At 43.2% G+C, this 15,280-nt stretch overlaps 1 protein-coding gene across 1 annotated transcript in view; it reads right to left on the minus strand.

The window, feature by feature from the left end:
- lmna (lamin A) overlaps window positions 1-15,280 on the minus strand; it is a 34,511-nt gene that overhangs the window by 18,115 nt on the left and 1,116 nt on the right. Inside the window, exon 2 of the mRNA XM_079240851.1 lies at window positions 13,343-13,713. Within this exon, the coding sequence (XP_079096977.1) occupies window positions 13,343-13,686 (344 nt within the window). The 5' untranslated portion in view covers window positions 13,687-13,713. The remainder of the gene's footprint in view (window positions 1-13,342; window positions 13,714-15,280) is intronic.

Raw genomic sequence — 15,280 nt, forward strand, 5'->3', positions numbered from 1 at the left:
AAATCTAATTTTCCAACATACAAACCTGTTTAATAGCTTAATTAGCTAAAAACAGCAGCTCTGAGTGATTTAGCATGAAGAAGAGGTCGACTCCGTTATCATTCTTCTTCTGATGTTTTTTTCCAGGCAGTTAAAGAGCTTGGTAAACCGATGCCACCTTGTGGTGGAAGAGGAGCATTACAACCTGCTACTAGTGAGAACAAGACTGGATTTCTTACAACCTAATAATTAAAAAAAGAGGAAATCATTCTTAGTTCCTTCCTGGTTGTTTTATACCTTTCAGGATGCGGACCAGATGGCCGAGGTCTTCCATGTGCATTCATATTTTCCTCACAACAAATCTACGCGGATCCATTTTTCTTCCTGTAAAACCAAACTACGAACCTACTGCAAAAACAAAGAGACCCCTGGAGACCTCCCGTTACTCTGCAGTCCTGCTTTGTGAAGACGATGGCAGCAGACGGGGGTTCAGTACTTTGCTTGTGGACACATCTGCATCCAGCAGCAGCTGCTGCACACGACAACTTATCGTCACTTTGTTCATTTTCAGCCCAAAAGCTGAGAACTCCTCTGAATGCATCTGCATTGATCTGTGTGGTATGTTGCTACGGCAACACACACACACACACACCCTTCATCTGGCAGGCATGTGTGGGAAGGGTTTCCCGATGACTCACTCCTCAAACACAGAAGAAGGAAAATGAAGGGGGGGGTTCTCCCAGATTCCCCGTAGAAAGATCGGCGAGGACCTTTTTCCACTCAAGCCGTGTTCGCTGGAGCGGCTCTGTTGAGCTCACTGCAGGGAAAAGGTGACGAAGAGGAAGGTTGTGAATAATGGGGGCTTCAAAAATAAACACGGGAGCCCAGAAATAGGAATAAAACCAGGAAATGGAGCCAGACCGCAGCATGTTAAAGGCCAGAGAGGCAAAAACAGCTCATTGGATGGAGGCTGCTCGTTTTTATTCAACGTTTTTTTAAGCTTCAACGTTGAAATGGAAAGAAAATGTTGCAGTAGTTTCACCTTGACATGCTATATCTGCTCCAACAGCCATGGTGACACTTATCAGTCATGTCAGCAGGATGTCAAGTTTTCTCCTTTTTTAAAAAAAAACCACAAAACAAAAAAAACCCCAAAAAAACTTATTTTACATCTTTTTCTGGTGCTGTTTCTGCATCGTCTTCTTCTCTGGTTTGCTCCTTTCTCTGGTTAAAGAAGACCACCGGAGATCACGGAGGGAAGAGGAAAGAACAGCTGAACCATTTTCTTCTGGTGTCAGAACAAGGAGAACTCTGAACTCAGCGCTGCCCCCTGGTGGAGCCGACTTTAAAACCTTGGCAAAGTAAAAAGATACATGGAAGTGTGAGGACAGCGCCATATGGCAATGTTTGAAATGGAAGTCCTTATTTACGTACGTAGGGGAGCGTAAATGTACCTTTAGGCTCAGTTAAACTCGCACGGTGTGTACGTTTGGTTGGTTTCACCTTCACCCAGTCTGCTCGGCTAAGGTCTGCAGAGGCTCAACGCCTGCTTCTCCCTGCTGCACAAACATGGCGACGCAGACGTAGTCCCTTGTGATTGGTCAGTTGTTGATCATGAAACTGCAACACGACGCTGTTCAGGATCAGTTTGCCAAAACAAACTTATATTCCGTCAAAGAAACAAGTTTTGTTTGTGCCTTCATTTTTAAAATAAGTTTATTATTTAGAAAAAGAATTAGAAACACATTTACTCTACGCCAGCTACGTGGACCCGACCCGACGCAGGCAAGTCCAACTGTTGTAAAAAGCAAAAACCACAACCTGGGAATTAAAGCAAAACCTCCTGCTGTTCTGATCCGTTTCCCAACTTGTGTCTTATAAAGACGAATAAAAGGCTGAAAAATGTTTGATTTCAAATGCAGCATCGTGGACGATTGCCGCTCGGTCCAGACACAACACACACGTCCCATAAAGGAGATTCAGCTCGTCAAAGAAAGGAGCAAACGGCGGTGTGTGTGCTGCAATGTTCACTACAAACACTAAGTACTATAAACACGACAGGCTGGGACATGACTATTTGCTGAGTATTTCCAGGGATGAAAACAATCAGAGTGATTGTGTGTGTGTGTTCATGCTGGTGAGATGAATAGTCCTTTCCAGCCATCCAGACCCACATGAGGCGGACGTCTCCGGACGTGTCAGATTTGTTAGAGAAAAGTGACGAGCATGCAAACGGGGGAGGGGGGGGGGGGGGGGGGGGGGGGGGAGCGCTCGGAGACACAATGCACGCTTTTGTTTAAGCCGTGTCTAAAACAAACCGAAGAGCAGCGTTTTATATTTACTAAAACGGCTCCTGAAACAAAATCAATCATCAGGAAAGAGAAGAGCATCCGCCTGCTGATAACGGCTGCTGTACAGACAGACGCATAAAGCTGCTGCTGTTCCTCCCACCTCCACCGTCTGATGACTCAGACTGAGTCAGACGCCGCCCGGCTGGTCATTAACGCTTCTCTGCAGAGTACAGGCTGCGAGTTCGCCTTGCATCTTTACACGCTTGTACATCAGAAAGGATGTGATCATGAAAACCCTGCACGCTTCTAGAGAGAAATAAACCTCTGCATCCTGTAAACCTGCCTCTCCTCCACACTTTCACTTCGTATGAGAAGGAAAATCTGCACACCTCAGCTTGGAGTTTCACATTATTCCAGCCAGAACTGGCTTTCATCCTCATTTGCATCCACAACAAGACTTGTCTGAGCTGCACGAACAAACTGTTGTTGTAATGCAGAGCAGCATTTTTCCAGCTGCTCCGGGTTACACAGAAACCTGAGATGATGCTAATGTTAGCTTTGAGCTAAATAAAAACCATGTGCACTTTATGAGACTCTAGCGTCGCATGAGATTCAATAGTTTGATTACAACTGCACTGTGGTTGAGGGACAGCTCTGAAAGCTGCAGGCTCTCACGCAAAGCTGCAACAGAGGGCAGCGAACCAGCGGGAAGTCGTTGTCGGACATCAACAGGATGCAGGAAAGTCCGAGCATGGGGGGTCGATTCACTCGGCGTCAGGTGAGCTGTAAAACCGCAGCTATCCTGTGATTGTCCTCTCATACCTGGCAGCGAGTGCAACGAGACATGCACCTTTTTCCAAATCTTCAGCCAGAAATGTTTGGAAAAAGCTTTAAATCTAGAAACTACACGGTTTATGCAACAGAAAGCAGCTCCCACGTAAAATACAGGCTGCGTTTTATGAGGAATCCTGTCAAGAGGGTCCAACTCTTCCCTCCAAACAAACAAACACACATAATGCAGAACATGTGAGCCTGAAAAACTCAGCATCATTTCCAGATTTACAGAAAACCTCTCGGTTAACTCGTATCCATGTCGGAGAAAACTGGACTTAGCAGGTCTGGAAACCAACTAAAGGAGGAGGGACAGGGGTGATCGGGGTCACAATGAGCCACTATGTCTACGTCCCCATGAGGAGGCCTCTGGGCACGAAGAGCGAGCGAGCAAGAAAAAAAAGAGAGAGCGAGCGAGCCTGTGGAGTCCGACCATGTTAAAGTGATTTACGCCGTCCTTGTGCGAGTGACTCATGGAGGCTTGGCTGCCTCTGAAGCTCGATGGAAACTATTTCCATAAACTCCGTATAAACACACATAATCCGCGCAGCAGCCTGCCAAAACCGCCGATCAGTACCAAGTTCTGGACCGCTGAAGTCCAAGACCAGCGCTCTCATTACGTGCACGTTTACGAGGCTGCCACATCTGTTTTACACCACTCTGGATTCTGTTCAGGCCCGACATGACGGACAGACCAGCCGCTCGCTGAAAACAACCTTTGTTTGACCAAACTCCAGTAAAAACTGCTTCCTTGTGTCAGAAACCGCGACAACCTTTAAAAGTTCCTGGAATGAATCTGATTTATTGTCAGAAAATACAAGTAAAGCGTTCAGAATACTGATCAGATTTTCTCTTCCTTCTTTTATGAGTTAAAGCCAAACAACCCCTCCTACGATGGCTAGCTCAGCATCTTCATCCTGTCTCTTCTCTGAGATCTCTCCAGCCAGTAAAAGTCAGTCTGATGTTGCTCCTGGTATTTTCTGTGACTCCGCCTCTTTTTCAAAATGCGTTGCCATCCATGTGCAGGGCGGCAAAGCAAAGTGCAGCGGTCACATGATGTTCCAGGCTGGAACAAAGTTGCAGTTTGTCAGGATGCCGCGGGTCGACGGCGGCGCCAGGAATGTGCGCAGTGAATGGCGGCGCGCCATTAAAATGAGTCAGGAAGCAAGTTTTAAGGTTGGAAATGTGCATCTGCAGGATTTACTGACATCTACAGGCAAAAGCTGCAGGTTGCAAATAAAAACAAAGAAATGTTCTTCTTTCCAGGAGTTGTGGACATGCTAACATGTAAAAATAGATTAAAATAAACATTTTAAGACGGAAAGAAAAAACAACATTTCCCCTAATTATCCTTCCAGAGCGTTAAAGTTCCAAACTTTTGCCTGTTTACAGGTTTATAAATGTCTTTAGTGGGTTGACTAACAGATTTACATAAATATTTGCAGAACATTGTTAATTTCTGCCTGAAATGCTTCATTTTAACAGTCTTTTCTACAATGCAGTTTTATATTTATACAATCACAGGTTTCCTGAGGGGATCCCTTTTATTCTTTTTACTGGGAGGAGGACGGCAGTCCAATCAGACGGTCCGGTGGAGCTCCAACAGGAGCGCCGCTTGCTGCCGTGTCAATATTTCTATTGATTCTATTGATATGAAACATTACAGGTAGTTGAATGCAGTCATTTCCATTCATATCAGAATCCCAACCAGAAGGAATAATCCAGATGCCACAAAGTAAAAGTCCTGCCATGTGTTTGGAGCTACCTGTGCATTTAGAAGCGGTGTTTTCACCAACAGGCTCGTCTACCTGCAGTGGAGCCGAGCCGATTCAGCTGGTTTAGACTGGAACAGGTCAGGACTTCGACTTTGTGGCACCTGGATTGTCCACCTCTGGTCACAAAAAGCAGCATTTTTATTTCTGAGCTCAGAGATTTAAAATGTAAATTAATGTGTTGATATAGATTGATGGATCGTTCCACCTTTAATGTTTACATATCAAAGAGAAGCCATGTTTAGAACATGGGAGTCTATGGGGATTTGTTCTGTTTTGCAGCCCCTTGTGGATGAAGGGGTGACTGCAGTTTTATGCACTTCCGCATTGGTTTCACTTTTAACTGCCGGAGGTTGTTGCTTGGTGGGAACACGCCACGTGTAAAATCACCAGCAAGGACCAAACATGACGCTTTCGTCTGCAGGAAACTTATTTATATTTACTGCATAAAGCCTGCAGCGGGGAGACAAATCCCTGGATCAGCGGCTGATCAAACAATCTGAATGAATTTTTTTTTTTTTAAATAAATTCCATGTGGATTTACAAGAATAAAGGGAACCCCAATAAAAGAAAAATAATTTTTATTAGAAAAATCAGGAGTTTTATCTGACAAAGCATTAAAAGCACAAGATAAACTCGTGATAAATTCAAGCAGTTTGTTTGACAAAAAGCAGAAGTCTGTCTAAAATGAGAAAAAGAAAGGAATGCGTGGGGTATTTCCAATCAGATGAATAATATCAGCTCATCGAGTCATTTCTAAGCCTGCAGGATGACACTAAAGACGCCCGGCCGGCTCTCTGAGCTCTAATCCGTCCCGGCGTGACTCAGCGTGACTGACGATTGTCTGCTGACACATTATACAGGCTGAGATCATCGTAAGAGAACAAAGCCCCCCCTCCCCACCCCCACCCCCACGGGGGCCTCGTGGGGCGCAGGAGGAGAAATATGATCAAACAGGAGAAGAAGAGATGTAGAGCAGCAGGATAAATATCTGATGCTGCTGTTTCTGCAGATATTAGACGCTAACACACACACACACACACACACACACACACACACACACACACACACACGTCCCTCCTCACACGCCTTCCTGCGACACTTACATGTAATTGTAGCATCATTAAAGTTATTAGTTCCAGCTGCACTTTCCCAGATTCATCCCGTCATTACGCCTGCTGTGCAGAGAGCAGGACCGGAGGATAAAAGCAGCTAGCAGAGCTTTTCTAATGGCTGCAGGCTTCGTGTAACGATGCTGCGCTTAATTATGAATCCTCACTCGGTTGAGGATACGCTGCTTTACCGTCTGCACAGCAGAAAACATTATGCCATTTTTAAAAGATCTCATTTTATTTGAGGAAATTTTATTTAATTTTTCACCCTGAAATGTTTAAGAAAGCAGCTAAACCTCCAAGCAGGGCGCTGCCTTCACCGCCACATCAACTGGAAATCTTAAGAGTTTGTATCCAGATATTTTCAGCCTCCTTCGTTTCTTTACATAAATTTAGCAAAAAAAAAAAAAAAAAAAAAAGAAATTTATGTTTCTTCTCTTAATACATCTGGTTGTATTATACACTGTTGGAAGACCTGAGTACTGTATTTTTCGCACGACGTGATAAGACGGGGTCTATCTTTGTTTTCAGGTCATACATAAGGCGCACCGCTTTATCGTGTGCATGCTAAAACGAAAGTAAAACAAGGTAACAGCAAAACAGTGAGTTTATTCAACAACAGTACCAGTACTTATTTTAAAGGGGAGTTTTTTTTAATGGTGAGTTTTTTCCTTCCCACTGTCGCCGCATGCATGCTCAGGATGGGGGACTGGATCGAAGTCATGACTCGATGCAATCAGTTGGTTTCTATTATAGGATATGTATGAATTGGCTCGAAATTATGTGTATGTTTATTTGTGTATGTAAAGTGCCCTGTGACAACATTGTTGTGAAGTGGCGCTATACAAATAAAGTTGAATTGAACTGAATTAAATACACACTTTTTTTTAATCAGTCTGTTGTAATAAAGCTGTCAAATTCCTCATCTTCTGTATTGGAATTAAACAGTTAGACAATTTCACCATCAAGCATAGCGGGTTCTCTCTTCATTGTCAGAGTCAGTGTCGTTGCTGGGTGGATTTTGGGCAATGAGCTTTTACGAAAGCTTGGATAACAATTGATGGAGATCCGTTAGCTCAGCCATCCACAATCCAATCACATATGGTGGCGTAACTTGCTCGCACTGCCTCCCAGTCTTTCCATCGCTCCCATGACGCTTCCCACTTCACTTTAAAAGCTTTGTTCACACCAATGTCCAGCGGTTGGAGTTCTTTCTTTATTCCTCCCTGGTGACGGCAAGCTAAGAATTCCTTTTTCATCATAGTGTTGATAAGAGCGCGCATGGAGTCGCGGATCAACAGAGATCATGATGTGTGGAACAAAACCATCCAGTCTCTTTACATAAACCGCTCTCAGCCACTCAGTTTCTCCTCGTATTACGCCCCAATGACGGCGGGAAATGGTCTTACAGTCAATCAAGCAGAGCGCTTACTAAAATCACACACAAAAAGGCGCACCATAGTAAAAGGCGCAACACCAATTTTTACAAAAATAAGCGGCTTCAAAGTGTGCCTTATGTTCCGAAAAATATTGTATTTGCCTTACGGTGAGGTATAACTTGCAGGGAACAGCTAAATGTATGGACGAAATCTGATGTATTGTTGTCACTCATGTTGCGAGTTACTTTAACTGGATTTTTGGACTCTCAAACAGTAACAAGAGGGGAAAAAAAGGGAGTAATAAATGAAAAAATGTGCCGGGGATAAAAAATAAAATTGGTTATTATACCTTTTTTTAAAACAACCTTTCCTCTTTGGATTTAATTCACTGGCTTATTGGTCATATTATTGATATATCGATGGAGCTAGATGTTGCTGATCCCACGAGTGTTCAGTGGCCCGTTACATCCTCTCCACTCCCTGAGGACGGAGTTGCAATCACTACCTGCTCCAGCATCTCATTCCAATACGTCTATTAATCGTGTATCAATCATACATTTGCGACTTAGAATTATGCTCGACGCAGGAGACGGAAAGTTTTGTCGATCTCCTGCTTCAGTTATGCATGTAATTTGTTACGTTTTCAAGGAGATTAGTGGTCTGTCAGTTGACGCAAAAAATAAAGCAATCACCAGAAACCAGCAGGGGGCAGTGTTGAGTTGCATAGCTGACACACACCAGCAAAAGACCGGTTATTAAAAAGCAGAAGATGGTTAGAACAGCAAAAAATCTTTGTGGTTTTGTTCTTCTGGTGTTTTTGTACGACTAAACAACTTTAGAGCGGTGCGTTACCGCAACCAAGCCAGGTCAGAAAGTGGAGGTGAACTCAGCACTGCCCCCTAGTGGATAAACTGAATTTACAAATACAGCAACATTAAAGACACATGGAAGTATGAGAGCGGAGATGACGTTACAAATAGACATCCTTGTTTACATACGTAGGGGAGGAGAAATTAATCTTCAGACCCATCTGCGAGCACTTAAAGCTCAAACACCAATGGGAGAATATTACAAAAGATGCCTTTTTTTAACATGTTACAAAGGAGACTAATCAGGCTTTTTGTTGATGTATAAAATACAACACTTGTTGGCATCATAATAGCGGAAAAATAAAAAACACAAATTGATTTAAAATTTTCAGCTTTTTTTTTTTTTTTAAATCAGGAACAAAAGGAAACAAGTTCAGAGATCCTGGGTCTTTCAAATGTCTGTTATGTGTGGACACAAGACTGTCTCATCCCTTTTGTCATGTTTTAGATAAAATATTGATTTATGTTAGGCTGAATACAGGATGACAGTAATCATCAGCTGTACTGGTTCTCTGAAAGTCATCACATCATTTCCGGATGTTCAGGAAGTTATTGAGTTAACAGCTATCACAGTCTCTTCTTTGTCTCCAGCAGAGATTAAACTCATGTCATCTCACAAGACGTACTGTCCAGATGACTCACAGTCGTGTTATTTTCATACCAGAGCTTTAAAAGTAAAATAAAAAAAAAACCAGTATTTTGGAGGTTTAACTGATCTGAAGTGCACCGCAGCCTTCCTCTTCTCCTTTTTAGGCTGAAACTTTGAAACAGTCTTTATCTTAACAAACCTGACAGGAGCAGCTTGAATGGATCCTCCTGTTTTCCCCAACAACCAATAACAGCTTGGACGTACAATGCGTTGCCATAGCAACACGTTTAAACTTGGCTCCAGGTTAAATTTAGAAACTTTACTCACTAAAACTGGAGCTGTGGCTAATTTTAGACGACTTCTGCAGACGTCTACCTCTTCATCAACCCCCTCCCTCACATTCACCACAGGATAGTCTGGATAAACACTTCCACTTCATCTTGAGACAACGGAGAAGCGAGTGACATGAGCTCATTAAACAACACAAACAGATAAAAAAAAAAGGATGTTTAAAATGCTGAAGAATGGTGGTAAAAAACAAAAAAAACTGCCAATCCAGGAAGCAGCAATGTATAACATGATAAATCCACTTCCTGCTGTGTGAGCAGATAGCTAGCCTAGCATCCCTTCACGTGCACACATGCCCAAACATTTATTCCTTGTTTGTTTTCTGTTTTCACTCTGCAGCTGCGTCTGGACATGTCTGTCTTTTGCTTTTGATTTTTAATCCAAATTTATAGACTGATTTAAAACAATGTGCTTGAGCTCTGCCTGACTGGTGTCACACCCAAAACCACAACGATGAAACTGGTAGAGAAAACTCAGGTGTGTCACAACCCTGCTTCAGGTCTGATCCAGAAAAAAGGCTTGGCTGTTTATTTACAGATGAGTTTCCCACACAATACTACATCGACAGACTTTATTTTAACAGTGATGGGGGTTGGAGGAGAGAAATGTGCAAACAGATTCAAGTTACAAACAGGAAATTTGCATTTAAAAAGAATATTGTTGCAGATATCAGCTTTATTTTAAACCTTGTTAGAATTAGCTTAAAAGTCAAGCAGATTTAAAAAAAAAAAAAAAAAAAAAGATGGAATTGTCCTTTTCCAATAAAACATTTATTTCTCAGCATCTGAAAACTCAAACTTGAAATAAAAAAAAACCACGCATGTAGTTAAACGTTCAGCTTTCATAGAAAAAAGGGCTGAATGTTACCACTAATTTCCTGAATCAATTTGATATGGATTCATTTACAGATATTCGTAGAACACCAGATTTATTTTATTAAATTATTAAAAAGGTACTTTTTTTTTTAATCACTGAACTTGTTTGCAGAAGCGTTAGCAGCTAATATGTAGGCTCACAGTCTTAGCATTAACTTAACGTCAAACCTGTGGATTTAGCATTGGCTGCTAACACTAGCAGCTAATCTGAGGTCCTGCAGTCTTGGCTTTAGCATTGTTAGCATTAGAGCTACTATGAGAGTCCACAGTCTTAGCATTAGCTCCTGACGTCAGACCTGTCATCTTAGCACTGGCTATTTATGCTAGAGCCCACGGTCTTGTTAGCTGCTAATATGAGTGCCCACAGTTTTAGCATTAGCTTCTAATGTCTCAGCATTGGCTGTTTATGCTAGAGCCCATGTTCTTGTTAGCTGCTAATATGAGTGCCCACAGTTTTAGCATTAGCTTCTAATGTCTCAGCATTGGCTGTTTATGCTAGAGCCCATGTTCTTGCTAGCTGCTAATGTGAGCCCCTATAGTCTTAGCATCTAAATCTAAAATCTTAACAAGCTCTGATAGAAATTGATTCCTAATAATTAAGAAAATAATCAATGTCATAGAAACAGGCCGACAGGGTCATCTGACAACATGCAACACCGCGCAAATGCCATTTCAGGATTTACATCCTCTGCCTTCACTGAAGCATTCGCTTGTGTTTTACAGCCAGCAGCACATCTGGAAGAAGAAAGCTCATGTGAATCAGAATTAAAGATCAGATCTGTGGCTCCAGCTGTCGCTTAAGGGCCCCTGTTTAGTGCATTTCTCACCCACTGATTAGTTTCAACTTGTACAAGCGAATCCAGGCTAAACTACATTCCACACACCAGTATGTCTTCCCGTTTGCATACATTTCTTCAAACGTGTGTGTTCAGTTTTTGACATGGTGCTGCTGCAGGGAGAATGCCTGGCATTCTTTCCTCTGGGGGTGGGGGGACAACAAGTGTTTGTTGTAGTATTTAGGCAAACAAAGAGGCGGCGGCGTCACGTCTTTGCGTTAAACAGGTGTGTCCCTTTTAACAGAACTGCAGGCTCCTCCCACTGCTGGCGTCGTAAAAGCTGAAAAATGTGGAGAAAAAGCCCAACATGCTGCATTTTCCACGCTGCCGTCAAAGCTGCTCATCAGTCTGTATTAATAAATCTGACTTTCCATCGCAGAGTCCGCTCAGCCCATTCCACAGGCCATGAAAAACCTCTGAGTCACCACCCGCCACGTCGCGGAGCCAAGTCTCCCAGAGCGCCATGGCAACCAAACACCAAACATTCTGGCTGAAGTACAGCAGATGAAACCAGCTAAGGCTGGACTGGGGGCTCTTTTCCACCACGCACACGTCACAAGATCTGCATCCTTTGGATGAAAACGCCGCTGCACAGTAGCAATGACACGGCAGATCCAGAACACAGCTCTTTTATCTTCACCCTGTTGCAGCATGCGCACATTTCTAACCCCCAGATTGATCCGAGGACAAGGTCACCAGAGACGGCTAAATAAATATCAGCTGCAGGATGCAAACAAGCCACAATAAAGACGTTTTCTTTTTGATCTTGTAAGGAGCTCTGAGGCACACCCACATTCTTTTAGTCTGGTTCTGCACAAACACACACGTCCCGAAGCTACAACATCACTACACCGAGATGTTAAAACGCATTTCCTAATCTGTACCGTTCAGCTGAAACAAAGCCAAAAGCACAGCTGCTCTACATTTAGTAGTTTCACTTTCTCAAACCCTCCAACCTGGCGCAAACTCCGCTGAGATGCCGAGACATTCCAGCGTGCCAGCAGAGGTCTAATCAGATATTCCTTTGCAGCGATGCTGAACCAACGCTTTTCAGATTACAGGTGAGAACCTGACCTGCCGTAACTCTTCACAGGAAAACCCAGCAGCCACTGCTGCAGGGATTCCTTCCTGATAACAAAACACTTTTCTATTAGAACCATTAATGTCACTCAGAAGCAGGATCAGTATCACATGAACAGTTACTATGACAACCAGCCTGTTTACGTTGTTGTGGGAGGAGCTTCGGGGACAGAGCCGAAGCCCAGCAGAGAGGGATGGAGAGAGACCTGCAAACTGGATTCATTCAATAGTTTTTTTTCTTAGTTTCAGTCCTCATTTCTTCATATTAACACAGTATTTTCTGTTTATTTTGAAACTATGAAAGTATCTGCAGAAATAAGGTTATTGTTCAGTATGTTTAGAAGGAAGGTAGCTTCAAAGTGTCATTTTTAGTTATTTATATTTGATTTGATTTTATTATTGCTTATTTTAGATCAATTGCAGCACTTTGCTTCTGTGTGAAAGTAAAACTGCAGTTTTGAGCTTGCAAACTAACACTTACTGAACTTTAATTCATTTAGTTGCATTTTTTTTTTTTTTTTATACAAGTGAGATTAATCACAGTAAAATAAATTAAAATTACACAATTCACCATCATTTAAAATTAACAAAGGTTTCCCAACACTAATATATATTTATTTTTCCTCACAAAAAGCTGCATTTGGCCTTAAAAAGAATAATTTTTATATTTTCCTGGTTGTTTCTATGAGTTATACAAACTTATTTACATCCAACAGTTGCTTCAGGATCAGTATATATTCATAAAGAAGATGGCTGAATGTATCATTCAGCTGCTGTAACAGCGTCACAATAAACCCCCCCATGTGAACATTATAAGTCTCAGGAGACATGAAATCCTGAGGACGTCTCATGCTACAACAAAAGGCCTCCTGTCATCGGAGAAGTAATTCTACCTGAAACAGGTCAGCTTCTGTGGAAAAGGTGGAGCAGTTTGTACAGAGGCGTGTTGCTTCCTACACCCACGCCCGAGGGTTCGTTACCCGGCGAGTCACCACAGATTCAACCTCTGGGAACGTCATCCGCCATGCTTACACGCTCCACGTAGAAAAATGAGGAAGTTGCAGTTCGACAGAAGCAACAAAAGGTAAAGTCACAACAGCCAGATGCACAAGAAGCACGTTAACCAACAACAAGTCTGAAAGCTGAGCTGCTTCCAGCGTTGAAATCCTGGATACGTTTAGGAGAAAAGCAACAAACGAGGCTGCTCTTGCACCACACATCCATGCAGCATCATTTCATAATCACTGTGAGATGATGTGCCAACAATCCAGGGAGTTCCCCACAACTAAACATTATGGGATGAACGCTGCAGCGCTGCTTTCAGATTTGTGGATGAGTGGTGGGGGGCGTTCCCTCTGCAGTCAGACGGAGCTCCTCTTACCTGGCTTTCAGCTCCTTGTGCTCCTCCCTGATCTTCCCCAGCTCCAGCTGCAGGCGGGCCCTCTCCTTGGCGACCTGGTCCAGGGTTTTCCGGGCGTCCGCCAGCTCTGTCTCGTAGGCCGCCTTGATGCCCGACAGGTCCCGGGTGACCATGGACTCGGACTCTGAGATGCGCAGCCGCAGCCCGGCGTTCTCCGACTCCAGGGAGCGCACCTTGTCGATGTAGACCGCCAGCCGGTCGTTGAGGTTGCACAGGTCCTCCTTCTCCTGCAGCCTGGTGATGCGGGCCGGGGAAACGGTGAAGGTGGCACCGTGGACGGTGCGTTTCTGGCTCGGGGTTTCCATGGCTCAGTTGAAGGGGTGAGTAAGTGGCTGTGGGAGGAAGGAGGAGGAATTTATACACACTGAATCACAAGTTAAACAAGTCATATTCCTCCCAAAGCCGGCGGCAGCATGTTGCTTATTTTATTTAAAAAGAGATCTCATCATTATTCTGTCTTATTAACCCAAAAATATGAGAGTTTAACCTGTTCTTCTGCCTCCAAATGAATGAAGTCTGACTCCACAACTACGAGGACTAGAGTTATAGTCCTGGTCTCTAGACGAGGCTGAGACATGTGACGTTACTACAGGAGACGTAAATTCACCTGGAAGACGGTAGAAAATGTAAACATCCCCTCAAAGTCACATGACTGTCAGAGGAAACCAGGAGAGAGCAGCACCAGTAATGTCTGACGAGGAATTGTGCAAAGGTAGAAGATAAAAAGTGAACCTGAGCTGTTTTCCAGGTGTTTTAGTCGAGCTGTTACGCAGGTAAACATCTCAGCTCCATCTTATCAACACCTCTATCGGTGATCAGTCGGGAGATTCCAGAGTTGGAGCCCAAATTCACCAGAAACACCATGAAGATCCAGAAAGAAGGAAGCATTACTATAAAACCTCCTTCATCTCCATGGAAACCAGGAGGATCTTCAGGATCGTTTCAAACAAGAGATGTCTCAGAACAGCAACCTCCAGCAGGTGATGAAAGCGAAGCCTATGGTGAAGTGCCAAAAACTGCAGTTCCTCCTTCATCCACTAGGGGCTCCAAAACAGAGTAAATCCCCATAGACTCCCATGTTAAAAAGACCAACTTCACAGCAGAAATAAACATGTTTACAGCAGAAATAAACATGTTTACAGCCTGGTTCAAAAATCCATTTTAGGTTTAATAGGACAGGTTTACCTTCATGACAACTGTGGGGGGAGTGAATTTTTTTCTAACTTTTCTGTTTAGAAGTGATTTTATCTTGAAGTACTGCATAATTAGGGGCGTGTCCTTTTGATTGACAGGTACCCAATATCGAGCTGCAGGAAGGCAGAGTGTCGCACCACCACATTGCGACTTAGCCTAAATCTGTTAACTGGATAGCATCCATTAGCTCTGGGTTAGCTTAGTTAGCACTTAGCTACAGGCAAGTTTGAGTTTGATGGATGTCAATCATGCACCCCAAAGTTCACAGCTCCACCTCTTTGCCCATTTTCTAGGAGTGATGGAACATGTGAAGCTGCCAAGATGGCGATGATGGGAACTGTTTCCATGCTTCTTACAGTCTATTAAATTTAAACCGTTTGGTTTGGATGCCAGTCGAGTTTTTTTCCCGCCATATTGCTATGCTACAAGTTAGCATTGCTGATTCCATGCTGTTTCTTGCACAGGAGTGATTAAGGAGAGTTTAATAAAAGAATGAAAATTAAAAGTTTTAAGTCTCCTCACAACAATATTTTCACTACAAAGTGATGATATTCACCTCCTTCAGTTCATTTAAGCATCTTTTGGCTAATTTTCCCATCAATACATCCCCCAAACCTCTGCTACCTCAGAAAGCTTGTTAACACTTCCATAATTACTCTTAAAATACGCAGCTGCAAACAAGGAGGGCAAAACAAATTAAAACCT

This window comes from Telmatherina bonti (genome assembly GCF_933228915.1).
Source record: "Telmatherina bonti genome assembly, chromosome: 5".
Lineage (NCBI taxonomy): Eukaryota > Metazoa > Chordata > Actinopteri > Atheriniformes > Telmatherinidae > Telmatherina > Telmatherina bonti.